General features: G+C 41.2%; 1 protein-coding gene across 19 annotated transcripts in view; it reads right to left on the reverse strand.

Moving 5' to 3' along the window:
• The window catches only part of LOC114647337 (serine/threonine-protein kinase BRSK2), a 1001270-nt gene that overhangs the window by 205026 nt on the left and 771185 nt on the right, over window positions 1–25059 (reverse strand). For all 19 annotated transcript variants that reach the window (XM_051923430.1, XM_051923431.1, XM_051923428.1 and 16 more), the window contains exons 6-7: window positions 13388–13421; window positions 13235–13303 (exon numbers count right to left, since the gene is read on the reverse strand). In XM_051923430.1, coding sequence (XP_051779390.1) covers window positions 13235–13303; window positions 13388–13421 — 103 coding nt within the window. The remainder of the gene's footprint in view (window positions 1–13234; window positions 13304–13387; window positions 13422–25059) is intronic.

A 25059-nucleotide genomic window follows, 5' to 3' on the forward strand; every position in this document is an offset into this window, starting at 1 on the left:
GAAGGTCCAAACAATTCCCAAGTCCAACACTTTACATGAAGAGGTCTGTACATCTTATTAGATGTAAATTCCCCATCTTCTCAAAATAATTGATCACAACAGCAACCTTGAATGTTGCGGGGTTTTAGTGACCCGAACTCACCTTAAGGGACAAACAGAGTCCTGCTTCGATGGCACCGATTACACTCATTCGCAAAGATTTCCGACGGGGCACTTGAAGTGTCACAAACAGTGCGAGAAGAGAGGACGCTGCCCGACCCGTTGTTTACAGCTCGGTGCAGTTAAAAAGTAGAAAGACGCAAAGCTGTTTTCCTCATCACTTCTACTATCAAGTACTGCCAACTAAAAAAAAGTTACAATGTGGCAGTTTCCGTAACAGTCACGTGGACGAATAAATAAAACTTCTCAGCTTTTTAATATCAGTAAAATTACTCTCACACAAATAATAACAATTCATAAAGATGATATAAAAATGGCGTCCACAAACGAAGTGATTAGTTCCTGTATTATAATATATTCTGTGGTCATACGTAATTTCCATATTGCGTGGTTATACGTAATTTCCGTTTTATATGTAATTTCCATATCGCGTGGTCATACGTAATTTCCGTTTCAAACGCGAAAAGAATTTTATATATATATATATATATATATATATAGATGTATACTAGGGGGCTCCGCCCCCTGCTCACTTCGCTTGTCCGCCCCCGTTGTTTGGTTTACCGGATATACAATTTAAAGAGATTGTTATTTTCATAGGAATTGTTACATATGCATTATTTTCACTTTTACTTTAAAAACTTTTGTAAAAACAATACATGTCTTTTATTTCCTGCCCCATGCGTGGTTACATCTCATTCTCGCCAGATGTATAACGCTGCTCGCATTGTGAAGTGGGGGGGCAGCTGAAAGCACACTAAGGATATGCCGTTGGATCATCCGCTGTCTTTCTGATCCTGGCGAGCTGCCTGTTTTGCTTATCGCATGTCGTTGTTTTAAGAGCTGGGAGCACATGATGCGTGTCTGCCAAAAGCAATCCAACAACTGCTAGGTTAGATGTCTGTGGACTTGTTTTAAACGATGGCTCACTGCCTTGTCTCACGTGACATTGTAAAAACAATAATTGTCCTTTATTTCCAGCCCCGGGCATGGTTAAATCTCTTTCTTGCAGGACGTATAACGCTGCTCGCGTTGTGAAGGGGGGAGCAGCTGCTGTCGTGCTGCCCATCAATCATTTTAAAGCCTGTACAGCCGCTGTCCTTTATGCCACTTTGTGTCTCTGCTGCTTGCCTTGTGATCACTTCTCCATGATCATAAATATGCACCTGACCGTAATGTGTTTTCTTTTCTTTTTTTATTAATTTTTATTGTAATCATTCCATACAAATAGATCACTTTATAACCAAACAAAATTGAAGACAAATCAAACCCCACCCCTGAGAAGAAGAGCTTAGCTAAAGGAGAATTGCTTAGGACTTTTTAATAAGACAACAATAAGCAAAAGAAAGGGAGAAATAAATGTATATGTAAATAAGAGATGGAGAAGGGAATTAAACGCGGTAATAATTATTTCTCTTATTCTAAAATAATATTGATCGGATCCTGCCAGGTTTTGAAAAAATTCTGTACAGATCCTCTAACTGAGAATTTGATTTTTTCCAATTTCAAATAATATAAAACATCGGTTTCCCAATGACTTATCAGAGGAGAGTTAGGATTCTTCCAATTTAACAGAGTAAGTCTGCGTGCCAAGAGTGTAGTGAATGCAATCACCGAATTGTGTTTTCTTTGAAATTAAACTTGTCGTTGCTTTAACTGTTTCAGTTACACCTGGTCCTGATGATTAATTTCCTTTTGTTTGCACTAATGCGATCTTTTAGTCGTCGACGTTTCATTTATAACGTATTGCCCTTTATACGCTTTATATGCACTGAGACCCCTGGATCTGTGTGTGCTGCGTGCCTTTACACTACTGATTTTTTTGCTGGCCGTGCTCTATTGCTTGCTTGTAAGTAGGGTGTGTCTTGCAAGAATCTCATGTTCTATATCCCCGCGTGATGCTCCGTGGCCATTCTCTTTCGTCTCGCGGGTTTTTTATTTGTCTTTCATGATTTTAACGTGAAGATCATGTATCGTCTCCTAGTCATTCCCTCCCACAGGATTTTTTTTATAATAGATTATATATATTATATATATATATATATGTATTACTTATTACAATGTGAATATTAGTAGATTAAGTGGCTTTCTCAGTCATATATTAAGTCAGTGTATAGAACTGAACAGTTCACTTCTTTACTCACTAGGAGGCCAAGCTGAATACCAAATGCTTTTCCCATTATTTTTTAATAAATGATTTTGAATTTTTAAATCCTTGTGTGTTATGAGGTCCACATTGGTATTCCAAGGCAGGGTGCACCATGATTCTGTGTTATTATGATTCACCACTGCCTCTTACACAGCTGCTCTAGTGACCAGAGGTGACAGCTGACAAATGACTCCTCTGCATTAAAATGAGTGTTTCTCATAAAATTTCAACAAGGTGACTCTTACTCCACATTTCTCTCTGTGTTGCCATCTCACCGATACAACCCTTCACTAATAAGGAGTTTATCTAGGTACATATATTAATTGATAAACATTAGTATAACAATAGGCAGGTGACAAGGAAACACATGTTATATACATTTACAGATCCCTTTGAAACTTTATTTTAATCGCAATCGATTTTATTGCACTTTCTAACTCACCATCATGATAATTTCATAATGTGTGAGGAAGTTGAGGAATGTCCTTGCATTCGATGCTGTCAGGATAGGCTACAGCCTCCCATGACCATAAACTGAATTAAACAGATCTGAACATTTTATGTTATATTAGTTATATGTGTGAGTGTGGGCTGTTGAAATCATTAGAGGCACCTCTGGATCTCGACAGTGATCATACAACTGGCACAATTGGCAGAGATTGTTCTGCTCCTACTCTACTAAAGTTGGCTATCATGTGTCAAAAAATTGTCCATAACATCAAATGATTTCTCAATAATTCACCCCATGAAGTTTTATTTTATTTTGTACTCCATACATTATATTATCTTATATATCTCCTCAGGATGGCACGGACATGCTTTATCATGAAACACTGAGTGAACTTAAACTCACTCACTTAAAAGCTCCACCTCTTAGCTTATGGAACAAGACATTCTCCAGTGCTATTAAGACAAGCACTGGCACCATCATCCAGAATCTCTGGACTGGAGTGGAGCGCTGGCAGCTGTTTCATAGGTGCTATATCTGTCAGTGTTGGTGAGGCAGGAGATGAGTCAAACATCCTTGTTCTTACCTATGGTCATGAACTGTGGGTAATGAACAAAAGAAGGAGATCACAAGTTCAGTCAGCAGAAATGATGTTTCTTTGCAGGGTGGCCGGGCTGACACTCTGTGACAGGGTGAAAAGCTCAGAAATTCGTGAGAGCTTCAGGGTAGAGTTGCTGCTCCTCCTGACTGAAAGGAGCCAGTTGAGGTGGTTTGGATAGCTTCCAGGCAGCACCCCCAACTGAGCAGAGATCCTGCATAGGACCCACAGGACACGCTGCATGTATTATATCTCTTGACTGGCTTGGGAATGCCTGAGAATTCCTCATAAAGAGGTGGAATTTGTAGCTGCAGACAGGGAAGTCTGGACTGACCTACTCGCCATGCTGCCACCACCACAACTCTCACCAACAAAAGTGGTTAAGAAAATGATGAGATGAAAATATTCTGAAACCAGCATAATCCAATTCAAGACCATAACAAGCCAGTGACTATCCAGGCAGAACTGCATACAAGGCAGGAACCATACCTGGACCGGATAGCAGTCGATTGTTGAGGTGAAATACAAACACACACCCCCATGATCACAAAGCACCTATGTGGGATCATCAACACTTGGAGATAAGTCTGGAGCGCATTAAAGAAAACCAATACAGGTAAAGAGAGAGCTCCAAACTCCACATGAACAACAACCACCTGACGAGGAATACAGACCTGGAATTCTGGATCCAGGAGGCAGGCGACAGACAGACAGACAGACAGACAGACAGACAGACAGACAGACAGACAGACAGACAGACAGACAGACAGACAGACAGACAGACAGACAGACAGACAGACAGATAGATAGATAGATAGATAGATAGATAGATAGATAGATAGATAGATAGATAGATAGATAGATAGATAGATAGATAGAACTGCCCAATGCAACATATATGAACTGGCTGGAAAGTGACTTAGAAAAGGTTAAATATTTAGGATGTTTACTATTAAACAGCCACGTTGCCACAGCTGAATTTCTCTCTTTTACATGAAAGGCCTGACTGCTGCTTACCTTATCCTTCTCTCTTTGTTCTCTCTGCAAGAGCAGCCTCCGATTAAGCTCCATTAACCTTGCTTCTAAAGAGTCTCAGATCTAATACTGCTTCACAAAGAAGACTCGTCTGCACCGTGCTATGATTAAACTCCCGGCTCAAATACTATGATATGATAAATATGGACAAATTAACTGGCTTGAAATGGATAATGGGCTGGTAATTGAATCAAGCTTTGATTTTTATAGACATGATAAAAATGTTCTTTTCTGAGAATCTCTACACAAGGGTGCAGGATGCACTTTAGGAATAAGCATGAGTGAAGCACAATATTCCTGTCCTAGTGGGTTTAAATGCCTTATACTGTATAAAGGCAGGGGTATCGAGCAGAAAATAGGGGGCCATGCACTACAACAATAACAACATTTATTTATATAGCACATTTTCATACAAACAATGTACTAGTCTGTGAGGGTCAGGCAGAATGAATCTCAATTTCTGTGTTGGAATTAAAAGGTTAAGGAATGAATCTGTGTCGCACTTGTGACATCTATACTCCATGGACCTCAATGACGTCCAAAGCTACTTATGACCCCCTAGTAGTGATGGCATTGTACTTTAAAACACAAGGTTGATGGTTCTTTTCCCACCACCAATGACACGTGTGGCCTTCACTGAGATACTTGAACTGTGAGAACTACGGAAGAAATTTTATTGTATTGTGAGAACCAGCTTCGACAGGGGCAGACACCACAATAGCTTTTATCGAAAACGCACAAGTTTTTATTATCTTTCACAAGTACAGTGCACTAGTCACTCACAGTCCTTCCTTCTCTTAATCTTTATTGGCCGCCTCCACTCCTCTCTCGTAAGCTTCGTCATGCTCCCTCCCAACTCCGGCTCCTCGACTGGAGTGAGGCGGTCCCTTTTATGCAGTACCCGGATGTGCTCCAGGTGCTTGCTGATGATCTTCATGCAGCACTTCCGGGTGTGGCGGAAGTGCTGCATGAGCACCCGGAAGCACACCGTGTGTATCTGCCTCCTGGCCTAGCAGCATTCTCTGTTGTGGTGGAAGTGCTGCAGATCACCTGGAATGTCTGGGCAGACCCTGGTGGTGGCCACGTGCCCCAACCAGATGAAGCTTCCTAGCTCCGAATGTGTGGCCCACATGCGAACCAGGGTGGTTAGCCTCTCGTGTTCCGGGGGAGGTATTGGTCCTCACATGGTCCTTCCACCTTCCAGGCATCTCAGCTGCTCAAACACCCTAGCCGTTTGTCACAGTATATATAATAATGTTAAATGAGAAATACACTATATAAAACAACAAATACACCACTTCAACTGTTTGCTTTATTGTAAACTCTGAAAGAGTGACTATACACCTTATGATGGACAGGTATATAAACTGTTTACTGTACCTGTAATTTTGTTTATTGTGAAAGCACTACAGTCATATGAAAAAGTTTGAGAACCCCTCTCAGCCTGCATAATAATTTACTTTCAACAAAAAAGATAACAGTGGTATTTCCTAGGAACATCTGAGTACTGCGGTGTTTTCCGAACAAAGATTTTTAATAAAGCAGTATTTAGTTGTATGAAATTAAATCAAATGTGAAAAACTGGCTGTGCACAAATGTGGGTCCCCTTCTGAGGCCACAGGTTCACCGCGCCCTCGACCCTCTGCAGTTTGCATACCAGGAGAAAGTGGGAGCGGAGGATGCCATCATCTATATGCTAGACCGATCCCTCTCCCACTTGGACAGTGGTTCTGTAAGAATTATGTTTCTAGACTTCTCTAGCGCCTTCAACACCATCCAACCTCTGATCCTTAGGGACAAGCTGACAGAGATGGTGGCATGGATCGTGGACTATCTTACAGACAGACCTCAGTATGTGCGTCTCAGGAACTGCAGGTCTGACATTGTGGTCAACAACACAGGAGCGCCGCAGGGGACTGTGCTTTCTCCGGTCCTGTTCAGCCTATATACATCGGACTTCCAATACAACTCGGAGTCCTGCCACGTGCAAAAGTTCGCTGACGACACTACTATCATGGGCTGCATCAGGAGTGGGCAGGAGGAGGAGTATAGAAACCTCATCAAGGACTTTGTTAAATGGTGCGACTCAAACCACCTACAACTGAACACCAGCAAAACCAAGGAGCTGGTGGTGGATTTTAGGAGGACCAGGCCCCTCATGGAGCCCGTGATCATCAGGGGTGACTGTGTGCAGAGGGTGCAGACCTATAAATACCTGGGAGTGCAGCTGGATGATAAATTAGACTGGACTGCCAATACTTATGCTCTGTGCATGAGAGGACAAAGTCGACTATACTTCCTTGGAAGGCTGGCGTCCTTCAAGATCTGCAATAAGATGCTGCAGATGTTCTATCAGACGGTTGTGGCGAGCGCCCTGTTCTACGCGGTGGTGTGCTGGGGAGGCAGCATAAAGAAGAGGGATGACTCACGCCTGGACAAACTGGTGAAGAAGGCAGGCTCTATTGTAGGCATGGAGCTGGACAGTTTGACATCCGTGGCAGAGCGGCAGGCGCTGAGCAGACTCCTGTCAATCATGGAGAATCCACTGCATCCACTAAACAGGATCATCTCCAGACAGAGGAGCAGCTTCAGTGACAGACTGCTGTCACCGTCCTGCTCCACTGACAGACTGAGATTGTTCCTCCCCCGCACTATGTGACTCTTCAATTCCACCCGGGGGGGTAAACATTAACATTATAGAAAGATATTGTCTGTTATACCTGCATTGTTATCACTCTTTAATTTAATATTTTCTTTATCAGTATGCTGCTGCTGGAGTATGTGAATTTCCCCTTAGGATTAATAAAGTATCTATCTATCTATCTATCTATCTATCTATCTATCTATCTATCTATCTATCTATCTATCTATCTATCTATCTATCTATCTATCTATCTATCTATCTATCTATCTATCTATCTATCTAATTGTGCTGATTTGAATGCCTGTCACTGCTCAGTGCTGATTACTTGCAACACCAAATTGGTTGGATGAGCTCGTTAAGCCTTGAACTTCATAGACAGGTGTGTCCAATCATGAGATATAAAGGTATTTAAGGTGGTCAATTGCAAGTTGTGCTTCCTTCACTTTGACTCTCCTCTGAAGAGTGACAGCATGGGATCCTCAAAGCAACTCTCAAAAGATCTGAAAACAAAGATTGTTCAGTCTCCTGGTTTAGGGGAAGGCTACAAAAAGCCATCTCAGAGGTTTAAACTGTCAGTTTCTGTAACTGTAAGGAATGTGATCAGGAAATGGAAGGCCACAGGCACAGTTGCTGTTAAACCCAACAGGTCTGGCAGGCCAAGAAAAATAGAGGAGCGGCATATGAGCAGGATTGTAAGAATGGTTACAGACAACCCACAGATCACCTCCAAAGACCTGCAAGAACATCTTGCTGCAGATGGTGTATCTTTACATCGTTCTACAATTCAGCACAATTTGCACAAAGAACATCTGTATGGCAGGGTGATGAGAAAGAAGCCCTTTCTGCACTCACGCCACAAACAGAGTCGCTTGTTGTATGCAAATGCTCATTTAGACAAGCCAGATTAATTTTGGAACAAAGTGTTTTGGACTGATGAGACAAAAATTGAGTTATTTGGTCAAAAGAAAAAGCGCTTTGCATGGCGAAAGAAGAACACCGCATTCCAAGAAAAACATCTGCTACCTGCTGTCAAATTTGGTGGAGGTTCCTTCATGCTGTGGGGCTGTGTGGCTAGTTTAGGGACTGGGGCCCTTGTTAAAGTTGAGGGTCAGATGAATTCAACCCAATATCATCAAATTCTTCAGGATAATGTTCAAGCATCAGTCACAAAGTTGAAGTTATGCAGGGGTTGGATATTCCAACAAGACAATGACCCAAAACACAGTTCGAAATCTACAAAGGCATTCATGCAGAGGGAGAAGTACAATGTTCTGGAATGGCCGTCACAGTCCCTGACTTGAATATCATCGAAAATTTATGGGATGATTTGAAGCAGGCTGTCCATGCTCGGCAGCCATCAAATTGAACTGAACTGGAGAGATTTTGTATGAAGAATGGTCAAGAATACCTCCATCCAGAATCCAGACACTCATCAAAGGCTATAGGAGGACAGCGTCTAGAGGTTGTTAGATTTGCTAAAGGAGGCTCAACTAAGTATTGATGTCATATCTCTGTTGGGGTGCCCATATTTATGCACCTGTCTAATTTTGTTATTATGCATATTGCATATTTTCTATTAATCCAATAAACTTAATGTCACTGCTGAAATACTACTGTTTCCATAAAGCATGTCAAATATTAAAAGGAAGTTGCTACTTTGAAAGCTCAGCCAATGAGAAACAAAAATCCAAAGAATTAAGAGGGGTTCCCAAACTTTTTCATATGACTGTATATCAAATTTCAAAGAAGGACTTTCTTGCTGTGTGAGCCTAGGAAGACGCTTCACTTGTCAGGGTTGTACAAATATGAAAATTGTTATAGCATATGATTACAGATGGTATTCAATAAGACACTATAAAAAAATCACAAGGTTAGACATTCTGACTCACTGTGTACTCAGAAGAAGTCATTTAGTCAGTCTAAACTTCATTTGTAAAGGTATAACCAGCTGTACAGGCCAGGAAAAATAATGTACAATTAATTGTAGTTTAAAAACTATTATATAAAGCAAACATTTTGTTATGCCTTCACAGGCTGTTCTATAGCTGTTAGGTGGTAAAGCACAAGTGTCCCTGACCTGATTGTGCTAACTTTAAACAAACATCAGAACTATGGTATTATATCAGTTTAGCGGTGTCATATGATGATTACTATGAAGCATAAACTTGTTTATCTATCAGTTATTGAAACTGCCTAATGCAGTTCAGGGTCCCGGAGGCTGGCAGTTTTCCAGACTACTGTTATATCTTATACTATGCGACACTCTTGTTTGTTATTTGCATATTTTGTGTTCTTCTTTCCCCTCTTCTATTTATTGCCACAATCTTTCTATATGGCCCACTTCTTGAAGTAAGTTAGCATAATAGTTGGCTTTGCAATGGCTTGCTTTGTGAGTCTGAAGGGTTATCCGTGGAGCAGACCGCAGTTTGTGACACTCAGTGACTTGATATGAGCACCTCAAGAAGTAGTCCTTCACTCTGTATAAAATCTTAATACATAATTTGCCTGCCTCCTCACTCACTCACTCACTCACTCACTCACTCACTCACTCACTCACTCACTCACTCACTCACTCACGTCCGTCCAAAGCCGAATGCGCAGTCGCCTTCTGCGCAGCTGCCCGAAAAACCTTACGAGACCCATATCGCGGCAGGCGGCGGATTTATGGCCGCGAAAATTCAAAGAGAAAGGAGACTTCGATTAAAGCTCTAGAGACCTGAAAGGTGATTTCGACTACAGCTCGAGGCCTAATTACGCATTCTGATTCAATTACGTATGCATTCAATACACGGAGTGGTGGCTCTGAGGCTAGGGATCTGCACTGACAATCGGAAGGTTGCAGGTTCGAATCCCGTAAATGCCAAAGGAGACTCTGCTCTGTTGGGCCCTTCAGCAAGGCCCTTAACCTGCAATTGCTGAGCGCTTTGAGTAGTGAGAAAAGCGCTATATAAATGCAAAGAATTATTATTATTATTACCTATATCAGGTTTGTGGTGCTTATACTTATTACTATTCCATATTGTTCTGGAACATTCATCATTCAATATTATACTATAGGCCTGGAAAATTCATCAACTAACAGTACAAGCCTGTACAGTAATGAGCAAAGCGAACTACAATCATTACAAAACAACTTCTTTGTTACTTATCATTTGTTCTTCATACACTGCTGACACAAACTCGTGCCCGTTTCATCTTACGTTGTCGAAACGGGCTCTTTGTCTAGTATAACTATAAATATAACAGCAGGTCATGTCATTTAAAACAAATCTCAGATGGTTCTGCACTTAAGGTGTGTATTGATAGAGATTGAGGTAGAGGAGAAGAGTCAGGTGGGGAACTTTGCTTCTTGTTGCAGAAAGAAATGTCTGCAACTTAACATCTGCAAAAGCAAGGGCTGGTTACTGTTATTCATCGTGCCAACGAGCCTCTATGTCCAGTCACTATTTACAGAGTGGATGAAGAGGTAGTGCACTCCTACAAGTACTTAGGGGTCCACATCAATGACAGGCTGGACAGGTCTTGTAACACAGAAGAACTATACTGCAAAGAAAGGGCAGAGCAGGCTCTTCATTCTTAGGAGGCTGCATTCCTGTATTGTGAGTAGTGACATCCTTCACGTCCTCTATAACTCTGTGATGGCCAGTGTGATTTTCTACGCTGTGGTGTGCTGGGCACACACAAGCCTGCCTGTACGACTTAAGACAAAAACAAACCTGTTTGATTCTGTCAGGGCGAGTTGCATACTGTGGAAATCAAACTCTGTTTTATTAGGGGCCAAAAATAACACTTTATACACCGAATGCAGGATGGATTATAGTAACAAACAACTATCACCAGATTCTCTGTACAAGCAAGACTCACAGGTACCTCTCTCTGCTTATCACAATCGTAATTCTAACTCGCTTCTCTCTCTTGATAACAGTCATCTCTCTTTATTAGTTTACAGTGGATTAGGAAATCTACCAGCAGCCATGGGACCAAAATCAGCATTGAGTGCAAAAAAATTATGTTAATGTGCAGAAAGTTGAGTGAGAACAAAGGTCCAGAAATTTTAGCTAAAGCAAAGAATATCTGTTTTAGCTGCAGTAATGTGTCACAGTTGGATGAAGCTATACCAGGTTCAACAAGAGTGTGTGGGTATGCTGGTGGTGGACCACACAGTCCACATTTAGAGGTGGATAAAAACAGATAGTGACAGCATTTACCATGAGTAGAAATGCTCTCTGAAGACGACACTCCTAGATAGCGTGTCCCCTATATGACAGATGGAGGAAAGTGTTGGTAAAGACATGTTAGTTCAGTCAATGCTTATTGAGCAATGCTTACAAATCTTTCTTCCATTAAATGCCAGAGTGGTGACTTTTTTTTTGTATGTGTTTCCCTATGAGTGGGTTGAACACGTGCAGTACAGGGGACTGTGAGACAAGTAAAAAATAAAAACATACAAAACTAGCCATGTACGCCCAACTACGTTGCACGTGTTAAAGTTGTCTGTGAAGGGCTCCCTGTTTAAACGCGGCTGCCAGTCGTGAACTGGGCCCTTCGTCGCACAGCATTATGATTTTTTATAAGGGAAACAAAATTACAAAACAAAACCCTTGGACATTGATTCAATAGGAACGGCCTACTCGGAATCACTGTCCGAATAGTAATTATGTGGTGGTGTAGGAGCATTTCTGCTTCTCTCTGTTCACAGTCCGTCTCGTTTTCATTACACTGTCGTTTCCTCTCACGATCTCTTCTCAACCTTTCTCCAATCTTGCAGGTTGCTTTGTGGCAATCCAAAGAGTAAGGCAATATACACGGAGCAATGGTTATAAAAGGGGGACACATAGGTATCCAGGCTCTTTAAAGCATAAATAGGGATCACTTCACTGACATGTGAGCAAGCCAGGCTACAACTGTGAGATGCGCAGCACTCGCCGGCTACAACGTAACAATAATAATTTCCAGAACATGCTGTTACGTTGTCATTCATTTTACCCACTGTCTTTCTTTCATTCATATGTTACGTAGGCACGCACCTTTAATCTTCGGCAATCTCATTCTCTAACCAGGCCTCAGGAGCTAACCAGCGTAACACTGTCCACCACCCCTTTCGTTATTCCGGCACATTGTTGACATCCGTGAGTAACAACAACGTACTAAACTGGAAGGTGGTCTACACATGCATGGAATTTGTGGACAAACAAAGATCAAGATCCAAATGAAGATTATATATAAAGATTACTTAATTTAAAGCACAACAATTTGTTTAGTTTGAATGTCTGTGTTTTGAGGTGTGACTGGAGTACTACAGTCTTCAGTACTATAAGCCTGGAGGAGATTCTTAATGCAATGCCTATGTTTTAGCTGTCTCTCTACTGCCATCTAGTGCTGCTTCTTCTAATTCATTTGCAGACAAAGAAAGATCAAGATCCAAATGAAGATTATATATAGAGATATACAAATTAATATAACTGTTCTCAGAACAGTAAAGTAATTCGTAGTTGAAGTCACACATAATGTTTGTCTGTTTTAACAGAAATGAGTTTACAAGTTCGCCAAAGCTTTTCAAAGTGAGTTTTTAAAATTTCAAAACTTTGCACAGTCTGTTTGAGATATCTAAACGAAAACAAAACTGTCTCGACTAATTTCCTTAAAGAATAAGGGCTTCTCATGACAACAAAAGTGTTCCACTAGGGCAGGGGTGTCGAACTCCGGGCCTGGTGGGCCACAGTGGCTGCAGGTTTTCATTCTAACCCTTTTCCTAATCAGTGAGCAGTTTTCACTGCTAATTAACTCCTTTTCCCTTCATTTCAATAGCCCTGTTTTCAAGGAGTCAGTCCTCTGATTTGATTCCTTTCTTCAATAAATGGCAGCCAAACAGAAATCAGATGTTAAACGAGCCAACAGATGACCAGCTAAACTGGGATTTCAAACTCCAACCAATTTCACTCCAAACAGTCTCCTAATGAGAAGCTTTCTTATTAGATCTCACAGCTAGCATTGGAATATGTGATGATCTTCTAGGACATGCTAAAATCTGTTACTAGGAAAAGGATCACCCTGCTCAGTTTGTGGCTGCCATGACACTCACTAGAACAAATAGATTAAAAAATGAAATCCCAGATAGATTGAAGTTTCATTAGCATTTCATCTTCACACAGGTCATAAAGTCTTGTTGAAGACCCTCTGGTTTTTAGGAAAAAAACGTACCACCAAAAGTGCAAATAGAATAACACCGCAGCTCCACACATCTGCTTTCCTTCCGTCATACTTTTCACCCTGCAGAAAAGAATACAACAGTAAAACACGGAGAATCTCTAGATGCGTTCATGTGCAGTGGCCATCATGTGAAGCAGTACTCACCCGAATAACTTCAGGACAGGCGTAGTGTGGGGACCTGTAAAAAGTAAAAGGTAGTATTTAAAAACTCTCTGACGTGAACATACCTTGTTTATTCTTCCCAGTCTAAATGGGGCAGGATTAGATAGATTGTAAAAGAATAAAAAATGCTCATGTTCAAAGCACATTACAAAACAGTAAATCAAACAACATGTTCAATATGGAGAATTAATTTTCAAGCACAACATGGATATATCCCTCCACACAAGTTATCTAAAGGGGCAGACCTGGAGGTCTAAAACTGATGTTTGGATTTAGAGTTTTAATTTGAGTCTGGTTTTGTCTTTTAACGGATACATCGTTCTAGATTGGGCTAACTGCTCCTCTGTGTCAGAAGAACTGAGTAAAAAGATGAATGTATTTTGTGAACCCATTCATTGGGTGAAGAATCAAATTTTACTGTTTAGCAACTGACCCACACCTCTTAGCAACTGAATTCAAAAAGCACTTTGTATACACATAAGAAATTTGAGAAACGACAGGGGGCCATTCAGTCCATCATGCTATTTTGTTTAGCTATTAGCTAAGCTGGCACAATATCTCACCCAGATCCGTCTTAAAGGTTGTCAAAGTTTCTGATTCAACTCCATGTCTTAGTAGCTTGTTTTAGATTTCCACACCTCTTTGTGCAAAGAGGGGTGTCCATGGCTTATGTCCTGCACTTCTCTTAACTTCCACTGGTGTCCTCAATTCACTGTTTACCTGAAAGAGTTCTGGTGGATCTGCTTTATCAATGCCTTTGAGAATTTTGCAAATCTGGATTAAGTCCCCACACAGCATCCTCTGCTCGCGTGTAAACAGGTTTAATTCTCTGAGTTTGTCAAAGCAGGGCATGCTCTTCACTCCCATGAAACACCTAGTTGCTGTCTGCTGTACAGCTTCAAGTGCAGCTATGTTAATTTTGGGGTTTAGTGACCAGAACTGCACACAATACGATAGATAGATAGATAGATAGATAGATAGATAGATAGATAGATAGATAGATAGATAGATAGATAGATAGATAGATAGATAGATAGATAGATAGATAGATAGATAGATAGATAGATAGATATGAAAGGCACTATATAATAGATAGATAGATAGATAGATAGATAGATAGATAGATAGATAGATAGATAGATAGATAGATAGATAGATAGATAGATAGATAGATAGATATGAAAGGCACTATATAATAGATAGATAGATAGATAGATAGATAGATAGATAGATAGATAGATAGATAGATAGATAGATAGATAGATAGATAGATAGATAGATACTTTATTAATCCCAAAGGGGAAATTCACATACTCCAGCATCAGCATACTGATAAAAAACAATATTAAATTAAAGAGTGATAACAATGCAGGTATAACTGACAATAACTTTGTATAATGCTAACATTTACTCCCCCGGGTAGAACTGAAGAGTCGCATAGTGTGGGGGAGTAATATATACAGTAGATACTATCTCACTAGAGCATTAAAAGGCCTAAACAAAATGTCCCTGGATTTATATTCTACAGCTTTTATGATATACCCTAACATTTTATTTTCCATTTTAAATGCTTCTGCAATACTTAAAATATTGAAAATATTGGGTCAACATAAACCCCTAAATCCTTTACAGAGGTTGCTTCCTGTAGGTCACTGTCTCCCATCTTGTATTTGTCATTAATGTTCCTTTTGCCCATGTGTAGCACTTTGCACTTTTCTACATTAAACTTAATTTTCCAAGTATTCACACAGTTTTGAAGCTTACTCAGATGATCTTCAGGTGTTTTGCTGCCTCCTCAGTATCTGTCATTCCTCCAGTTTCAATATCATCTGCAAATCTCACAAGTTTACTAACTATACTGTACCAGAATCATCTTCTTCTTCTTTCGGCTGCTCCCGTTAGGAGTTGCCACATATGGATCATCTTCTTCCATATCTTTCTGTCCTCTGCATCTCGTTCTGTTACACCCACTACCTGCATGTCCTCTTTCACCACATCCATAAACCTTCTCTTAGGCCTTCCTCTTTTCCTCTTCCCTGGTAGCTCTATCCTTAGCATCTCTTCTCTGCAGATGTCCAAACCAATGCAATCTCGCCTCTCTGACTTTGTCTCCCAACTGTCCAACCTGAGCTGACCCTCTAATGTCCTCATTTCTAATCCTATCCATCCTCGTCACACCCAGTGCAAATCTTAACATCATTAACTCTGCCACCTCCAGCTCTGTCTCCTGCTTTCTGGTCAGTGCCACCATCTCCAACCCATATAACATAGCTGGTCTCACTACCGTCCTGTAGACCTTCCCTTTCACTCTTGCTGATACCTGTCTGTCACAAATCACTCCTGACACTCTTCTCCACCCATTCCACCCTGCCTGCACTCTCTTTTTCACTTCTCTTCCACAATCCCCATTACTCTGTACTGTTGATCCCAAGTATTTAAACTCATCCACCTTCGCCAACTCTACTCCCTGCATCCTCACCATTCCACTGACCTCCCTCTCATGCACACACAAGTATTCTGTCTTGGTGGTCCTACTGACCTTCATTCGTCTCCTCTCTAGATCATATCTCCACCTCTCCAGGGTCTCCTCAACCTGCTCCCTACTATCACTACAGATCACAATGTCATCAGCAAACATCACAGTCCATGGGGACTCCTGTCTAATCTCGTCTGTCCATCACCATTGCAAATAAGAAAGGGCTCAGAGACGATCCCTGATGTAATCAAACCTCCATCAGTCCTACCGCAGACCTCACCACAGTCACACTTCCCTCGTACATATCCTGTACAACTCTTACGTACTTCTCCGCCACTCCCAACTTCCTCATAAAATACCAAAATAAAGGCTGCTTCAATACGTAAGGAAAAAAAAAAGTAGGCACATTCAGTGGATTCAGAAGGTATTCAGACCCCTTCACTTGCTACACTTTATTGTGTTGAAGATTTAATTTTTAAATGGATAAATTTGCAATTTTTGCTCATCAATCTACAATCAATACTCCTTAATGATAAAGTGAAAACATGTTTTCGGAAACATTTCAAAGATCCCAGTTTTTGATTGTTAATAAATTTGCAAAACCTTTCACTTTGTCATTTCAGTTTCCTTCCTTTGTGCACACATAATAAAAGTGGCCCCTACAGCAGCTATGAATGCCATGTCACAAAGATGGTACACCCCAAGTGAGCAGCAGAGAACCCCAGAAGCACAGATACCCCCATAATGTGTAGTGAAGGTTAGACCACTCCAGGGTCATACAGATTCCTTGAAGACAAGAAAATTCTAAATGTTAAGGGAGAAACTGACTTATACAGCAACTCACAAGGACATGGCACCAAACAGGGTGTGCTGTACTTCACAATCTCTTTGAGGGACAGCATGGTCTTCTATATGAGGCAGCTGAGCGGAGTCTGGGTGCCCGCTAGTTTATCATTGAGCCCAAATAGGGTTATGAAGACCTCTCTAAGGGTAAACACACCACCAAGTTTGGATTAACAGATCAAATGGTGATCATTTATACAGGCAGACAAAGAGGAGAGAGGCTGAATGTGTAGGCAGAAGCAAGAGGGTTAGCAACTGTCACCAGAATACGATGGGGTAAGAAGCTATTTACCATTGTTTAATGTTAATCTTTCTGTTAAGAAGACTTTATTTTTTAATTTGATGAACAAAAAATATGCCTGATCAAGACATCTAGTGGCGATGCATTGATGAGCTCTGTAAGGCCAATAACTTGATTGAGAGCGTTCTAGCTATTCTCACGTGATCAGCGTCTCTTTGCCGTCGCCGGATGGCGTTTTGTTCTGCCTCATTTGCCTTTGCAGTTCTGGCACGCTTGACCACTGATTGCCGATGTCAATTAGCCTCTTCCTCAGTCGCATTTGCTCTTGCGATTCTCTTTCGCTCAATGGCGGCCTGTCTTTGTTGTATGGTCTGTTCTTTGCTCTCAGTTGCTCAAGCGATTCTCTTTCGCTCTGCGTCAGCCTGTTGTAAATGCTGAGTGTGCTCTTCGTAGTTTTCATACTCTTTCCCTGTACGTTTAGCATTTGCTTTTAATATAAAGCTGTAGTGCAGAGTTTCAGCATAGTATATGTCTACCAAATTTCAGGCTGCAGGTTAGTTGATTTTTGACTTTGACCTTCCTGGGTTGACCTTTGAACTTGGAGGTCAATCATCACCACCGAAAGCGGATAGTAGACATCACGTAGTATATGTCGACCAAATTTCAGGCTGCAGGTTATTTGATTTTTGACTTTGACCTACCTGGGTTGACCTTTGAACTTGGAGGTCAATCATCACCACCGAAAGCTGATAGTAGACGTCACGTAGTATAGGTGTACCAAATTTCAGGTCAACAGGTCACATGGTTTGCGAGGCTACAGGTGACTTAAAATCCTGGACAGACAAACGGACAGCCACGGTAGCGTATTATATATGAAGATTGCCACATTGGCCCTCCCCTGTGTAATATTACAGAAGTCATTATCACTCCTCCATGCTGCCACCAACTAAAGAAACATACAAATTATTAGACCCCCATACAGGTCTACATTTCTCTGATATAATTAAAATTACATCTTACGCACTCCTGTAACAACTAAATTTAATTACTAATGTACCGCCACACTGTCTTTTACTATTCTGGATTAATTATAATTAATCTCCACTTAGCTGTTTATTGTTAAGTGGTGCTCCTTCTTTGTTAACCCTTTACTGTGTTTAAATAAAGCTTAAATATTTTGTTTTGAATATCTTCCTTCTGTCTGTTACCATCCATCCATCCATTATCCAACCCGCTATATCCTAATTACAGGGTCACGGGGGTCTGCTAGAGCTAATCCCAGCCAACACAGGATGCAAGGCAGGAAACAAACCCCGGGCAGGGCGCCAGCCCACCACAGTGTCTGTTACCTCCATTCTATTTATATTGTCTTTGTTTACTTTCTCTGATGTCTGAGGAAAGCCCAGTTGTCTCCATGTGCTTATCATCTTCTCCAGATAGATAGATAGATAGATAGATAGATACTTTATTAATGCACAGTGAAGTCCATTTCTCCCTGGCTGTACTACATGGAGGGGCACTTCAAAGTGTGGAGACATTGGCTTAGAATATTACTGGCGCACAGTGACCTTCTGTCCAGGACATACAGTACAGTATATAACACACGCTGCTGCCTTAACAATGCTAACAGTTTCGTTAAAGATGAACAGCCACTCTTCTCCCTTCTCTGTTCTGGGCCAATCAAACTTACACCATTCAATTCTGAAAAGATTTTACTCATTTACTGTTGATGATATCCTATTAGCCAGACCAGCTGGGCTGGCTACTTTGAGCAGTTGTTCAAAGCTGATCCTCGTTGGACGTTGGATATTTCTGGGTTCTGGGCTGATCCTCCAATTCGCTGTGAACCCCCCAATCTCATTGAGATTGCACCGGTGGTGAACCAGCTGAGGGGAGAGAGGGCTGTAGGGATCTGTGGTATCCGAGGTGAACTTCTCCAGGCTGGTAGTAAGGCTGTCCTCCTGGCATCGCAAGCAATCTTTGCTTCCATTTGGGAGACTGGCATCATCCCAACTGACTGGAAAACGGGACTTGTCATCCCTATCTGGAAAGGGAAGGGTGATCGCCTGGATTGCAGCAACTACAGGAGGATAACACTGCTCTTGGTGCCGGGTAAGATCCTTGCTAGGGTCATCCTCAATAGGATCCATGATCACTTGCTCACCTACCAGTGACCGGAACAGTCTGGTTTTAAGTCTAAGAAGTCTACCATCGACCGCATCCTGGTATTGAGGGTTCTCATGGAGTGCAAATGAGAATATCGACAGTTTCTTTGCAGCCTTTGTCGATTTTTGTAAAGTGTTCGACTCAGTTGATCAAGCTGCCCTGTGGGACATCCTGAGGGTTCGCGGGATCCCATTGAGGCTGCTGGATATCATGGCCGGCCTGTACACTGGTACTGGGAGTGCTTTGCAGAGTAGAGGCAGGACCTCTGCGTTTTTCCCAGCTGATTCTGGGGTTCGTCAGCGGTATGTTTTTGCTCCAACTCTGTTCAATGCTTGTATGGACTGGGTGTTGGGCAAAGTCATGGGGTCCAGCAGCCGTGGAAATCTGTTGGTGAAGAAAGGTTTACAGATCTTGACTTTGCTGATGATGCTGTGATCACGGAGTCAATGGAGGCTCTGATCTGGGCTCTTGAGAGATTGAGTGAGGAGTCTGAGTGTCTGGGCTTGCGAGTGTCCTGAAAAAAACCAAAGAGCCAGGCCTTTAATGATCTCTTGGGCACGGCCATCATTAGTGTGTCTGTTTGCGGACAGAATGTCGACCTCCTTGAGAGGTTTACTTACCTCAGCAGTGACATTCATGTCTCTGGTGAGTCACCAGTGGTGACTCTTCCTATGAAGTCAGTAGACGGATTAGGAGAGATAGGGGGTCATGAGGTCACTGGAAAGGGGTGTGTGGCACTAACGATATCCATGCAAAAGGACGAAGGAGTCCTGGTGCTTCCTGTCTTGCTATATGGTTGTGAGACATGGATGCTATCCAGTGACCTGAGATGAAGGCTGGACTCCTTTGGTACTGTGTCTCTCCAGAAAATCCTTGGGTACCGTTGGTTTGACTTTGTGCTCATGGAGTCCTGAATGAGGCACATTACCTTCATTTTGAGGGAGCGTCAGTTATGGCACTACAGCTATGTAGTGTGTTTCCCCCGAGGGTGATCCAGCAAATAGGATCCTCATTGTTGGGGACCCAAGTTGCTGGATCAGGCCAAGGGGTCGCCCACGTAACACCTGGCTACGGCAGATAGAGGGTCATTTCCGGAGGGTGGGACTAGACTGCGTGTCTGGTGGGGGGGTTGCCAACCAGAATCCTGAGTTGTTTCGTCGTGTAGTCTGTGCGGCAACACACTGTACCAGTGCATGCTCCCCAACTTGACTTGACTTGACATCCTATTACTGACACTCGTCTGTGGCAGCTGTGCAAGTAAGAACACACAACAATAAATTCAAACTTGTGCAATAACATGTTACACTGTTAGGCAGCCTGGGATGCACAGACTTTTTTTCCAGTCCAATTCAATTGAAGTTACATTTCAATGTTTGCCTTTACTGCCTCAACATAATCTTTAATACTGTACATCCATAGCTACTAATGACTTAAGAAATAAACAAATACGATCTCCATGCAAACCTTTTTTTTATCTCCCATGTCTTCACAGTTTTGATATAATTATTCCTCTCCATACACAGTTTAACCACTTGAATATAATGAGTGTTTATAAGACATCCACAGAGAAAGAATATTATAAATAAACCTCAAAATATATGTTTGCCCAAATTAAACAATAAACTGTTACACCTGCATACTATCTTTGATCACAGTAAAGCAATTACCACACTTCCACACTGCCTTTAAACTGAGTAGTGTACTACTGTCAAAACTGCTTAATTCAGTTCAGGATCATGGCCGCATCAGCGCCAAGCCAGGGGACCAACTCTGGATGGGCCAGTAGTCCATCACTGGGTCCATCTAAACAATCCCCCTACACTCATACTTACCATTTTATAACTGCCAACGACATTAACACACTCATCTCTGGGATGCGGGAGGAAATCAGGAGGAAACCTCAAGTAGACAATTGAGTAAAATAATTAATGTTAAACTTAAAGTATGATTTTGATTTATTGGACCGCTACGCTGCATCTAACTGTAGCAATAATTGTTATCTTTCGAAAAATGCCTTTGTAATATGAAATATGATTTATTAAATCTCCAGGATATCATTGACCAAGTAAAATATAACCAGACCAGAGAAATATAATACTTATTACATCTCCACATAGCTCTTGACTAGTCTTATACTGTAGGTCTACAAGAAAATATTTTTTGTTTGCTTCTGGGAACTTCTGAGCATCTCTTTATTAAATGTTTTACACTGATTCCATATATGAAATCGGAATTAAGCTAGTACGTCAGTTTTTTGAGATACACATCATTGATGTTTCAACACTTTTGAATATCAATATAATATATCAACACGATATCTGGAGTTTGGACTCTGTCCCACCAAAATTGTTTGATGCGTTTATTCTGAAAACAAACCAGAAGACGATACCACAGACACGTTAAAGTATATTTATCTCAATTTACCTCAATATAAAAGTGAGGTCAGCGTGCCCAAAAATGTTGGAGGCCCTCACTTTTGCGCTTGTACTGCACATCCGTCTCTCTTTGCAGGAACCAACAGTAGTCACCCATCATGCTCGGAGTGAATTTTTCCCGATATCAGTTTTCCATCACTTTTCTATCTTGATGAAATGTTTCTCCATGCTCACCTCTGACATCACTTAGATTTGGTGGAAGAAAGTCGAGATGAGAATGTAAAAAATGCGTCTTCACTGACATTCTGGCTCCTGTAAGCTAATATACTTTCAGCAGGTTCTCCACAAGCTCAGTATAATTCTCTGCTCTGTGACTGTCAAGAAAATTCTGGACAACCTTAATGAATGAGGGTGCTGACTCAGTGGGCTTCAGTTTCCTTTTGAACTCATCGTCAAGCCTCAGTTCACGGATTTCAGGGCCAGCAAAAACACCTTCCTTAATTTGGGCTTCACTTTTCTTGAGATCAAACTTATTTCTTAAATGCTGAAACGCATTGCCTTTACTGTCCAGTCACCCTAGTTGTCCAAGACCTGGAACATCATAACTAAAAAACAGGATGTGCTGGACAAAAACGTTTTCAGATTTGGAGTCAGCAAGTGAAATTTGTTAAAGCACTGATAAAAGAATCCCAGTAGCAAAATGCTTGCTGACCAGTGAATTGCTTCTCTGGTCAGATGTTTTAGAAAAAAGACAAAAAGAAAAACAACGACAGCACCGTGTTTTATCACTCAGATAAAATTATTACAATCTAATGATGCCTTTGCAGAATAATATAATTATTACAGTATTATACATCTCTTATTGGTTGTGATCAAAGGACTGTCTTAATGATTACATTTCCTTATAGTCCAATGGGATAACTGGTGGACACCCAGACAACTGCAGACTTCCAAACAGAGCCTCCAAGAATTAATAAATAAAGTTGTTGAAGAAAGACCACAGACAAGACTGACCATCAGCTGCAAGAAGACCAAATCTGTGGCAGTCTAACAGAAGGAGATACAAAAATGAAAGCGCTGCATTGGTCATTAAATTCAGTTCAGCTAGGAAACATCTACAGGTAGAGTTGATGTGGAAATTAGAAGGACAATCAAGTCAAGTCAGGTCAAGTTGGGGAGCATGCACTGGTACAGTGCGTTGCCGCACCCACTACACGTCGAAAGAGCTCAGGATCCCGGTTGGCAACCCTCCAGGCAGACACGCAGTCCAGTCCTACCCTCTGGAAATGACCCTCTATCTGCTGCAGCCAGGTGTTACATAGGCGACCCCTTGGCCTGCTCCACCCTCTTGGGTCCCCAACAATGAGGATCTTATGAGCCAGATCACCCTTGGGGAAACTCGCCACATGGCAGTAGTGCCGTAACTGACACTCCCTCACAATGCAGGTAATGTGCCTCATTCGGGACTCCATGAGCAACACAAAGTCAAACCAACGGTACCTAAGGATTTTCCGGAGAGACACAGTACCAAAGGAGTCCAGTCTTCGTTTCAGGTCACTGGATAGTGTCCGTGTCTCACAACCATATAGTAAGACAGGAAGCACCAGGACTCTAAAGACTTGGACCTTCATCCATTTGCATAGATATCAGGAGCGCCACACACCCCTTTCCAGTGACCTCATGACCCCCCAAGCCCTCCCATTCCATCTACTGACTTCACAGGAATAGTCACCAGAGACATGAATGTCACTGCCAAGGTCAGTAAACCTCTCAAAGAGGTCGACACTCTCTCTACAAACAGACACACTGCTGATGGCCGTACCCAAGAGGTCATTAAAGGCCTGGATCTTTGGTTTTTATCAGGACACTTGCAAGCCCAGACACTCAGACTCCTCACTCAGTCTTTCGAGCGCCCCAATCAGAGCCTCCAAGAAGGACAATGATTACTAAATATGTTCCCGTACACTTGAGTAAGGTATTAATTAAGGAATAACAATTTTTCATTGTATTGTGATGCAACATTGTTTCCACATTAATATCTGGAGGTGAATACTGGCTACAATCCAAGAAAAAACAGGAAAGATCTGAAGTCACAAGAAAAAAAATGAAATGATAGAGGAACAAGTGTTAATAGAACCTGAGGGCTGATAAGGATTAATCTAGAAATGGCAGTCATGAAATTTATGGGTCATGCAGGGTGCAAAGAGAAGTCTGAATATCTTGCATCCACGGGAAAAACTGATGTAAGGAGAAGTTACATCTGTGAAGGGACAGACAAAAGGTCTGAGGAGCTTAAAGAAACATTTGAGCTCTGAGACAATGATCAGCATATCAAGTGACATTGTACATGATGATGTTGATGACAGATGACGCTACTTGTTGAAAATAATTACTACTACATTATTATTATTATTCTTACTACATCTTCACTCAGGTCTTTTTTGGCTTGATAAATTAATATTTACTCCTCTATCTAGCCCTTTATTAGACAAAAATTGATATTTTCCCTTTAAAAATTCACTATAAGATAGATAGATAGATAGATAGATAGATAGATAGATAGATAGATAGATAGATAGATAATTTAGCGTAGTTGGCAGGATTACACAGACAGACAGACAGACATAATTTAGCGTAGTTGGCAGGATTACACAGATACATACTTTAGAGTAGTTGGCAGGATAAGATAGATGGATAGACAGACAGATAATTTAGTGTAGTTGGTAGGATTACATGGACAGATATGAAAGGCACTAGATAGATAGATAGATAGATAGATAGATAGATAGATAGATAGATAGATAGATAGATAGATAGATAGATAGATAGATAGATATGAAAAGTACTATAAAACAGATAGATAGATAGATAGATAGATAGATAGATAGATAGATAGATAGATAGATAGATAGATAGATAGATAGATAGATAGATAGATAGATAGATAGATAGATAGATAGATAGATACTTTATTAATCCCAAGGGGAAATGCACAAACTATAACTACAGGTCCTGTACATACCCATCTTGCTCTTTATAAATATTACCACAATTCCATGCAGCATTTGATAACAGTAATAAAATGAATATATTTCCATGCATCTCTTCATTAGTCTGTTATAATTACATCTGTCTTCAGCTCAAATATGCAACTCCTGAGCATACAAGAGTCAGTGTGTGATATGCTCTTATGTCAACAACCATTGCTTTGTACACAGAAGAAGCCCAAGCGGAACACACACGACTTAATCCAGTGATGCTCAAAGGGCTTATCTTAGGCCTCCAAGTAAAGTAAGATGATAGATGGGCTCTTTGAACCCTGACGGCTTCAGCTCAAGCAGAGCCAGGAACAAAAATAAAATTCCATCACATGGCGCCTCATTTAGCTTACTCAAAGGAATCTTCTATAAAAAGAAGGACGAGCTCAACTTCCATTTTTTAAGATAGAATGTGAAGGTAACTAAAGTGTAAATTACTAAAAGATAAGTCAAGTCTAAATTACTAAAAGCTAAACCTGTGAGAGTGGCTCCTGCAGTGCTCTGGTGGTGATCTT

The sequence above is a fragment of the Erpetoichthys calabaricus genome, chromosome 2 (assembly GCF_900747795.2).
Source record: "Erpetoichthys calabaricus chromosome 2, fErpCal1.3, whole genome shotgun sequence".
NCBI lineage: Eukaryota > Metazoa > Chordata > Cladistia > Polypteriformes > Polypteridae > Erpetoichthys > Erpetoichthys calabaricus.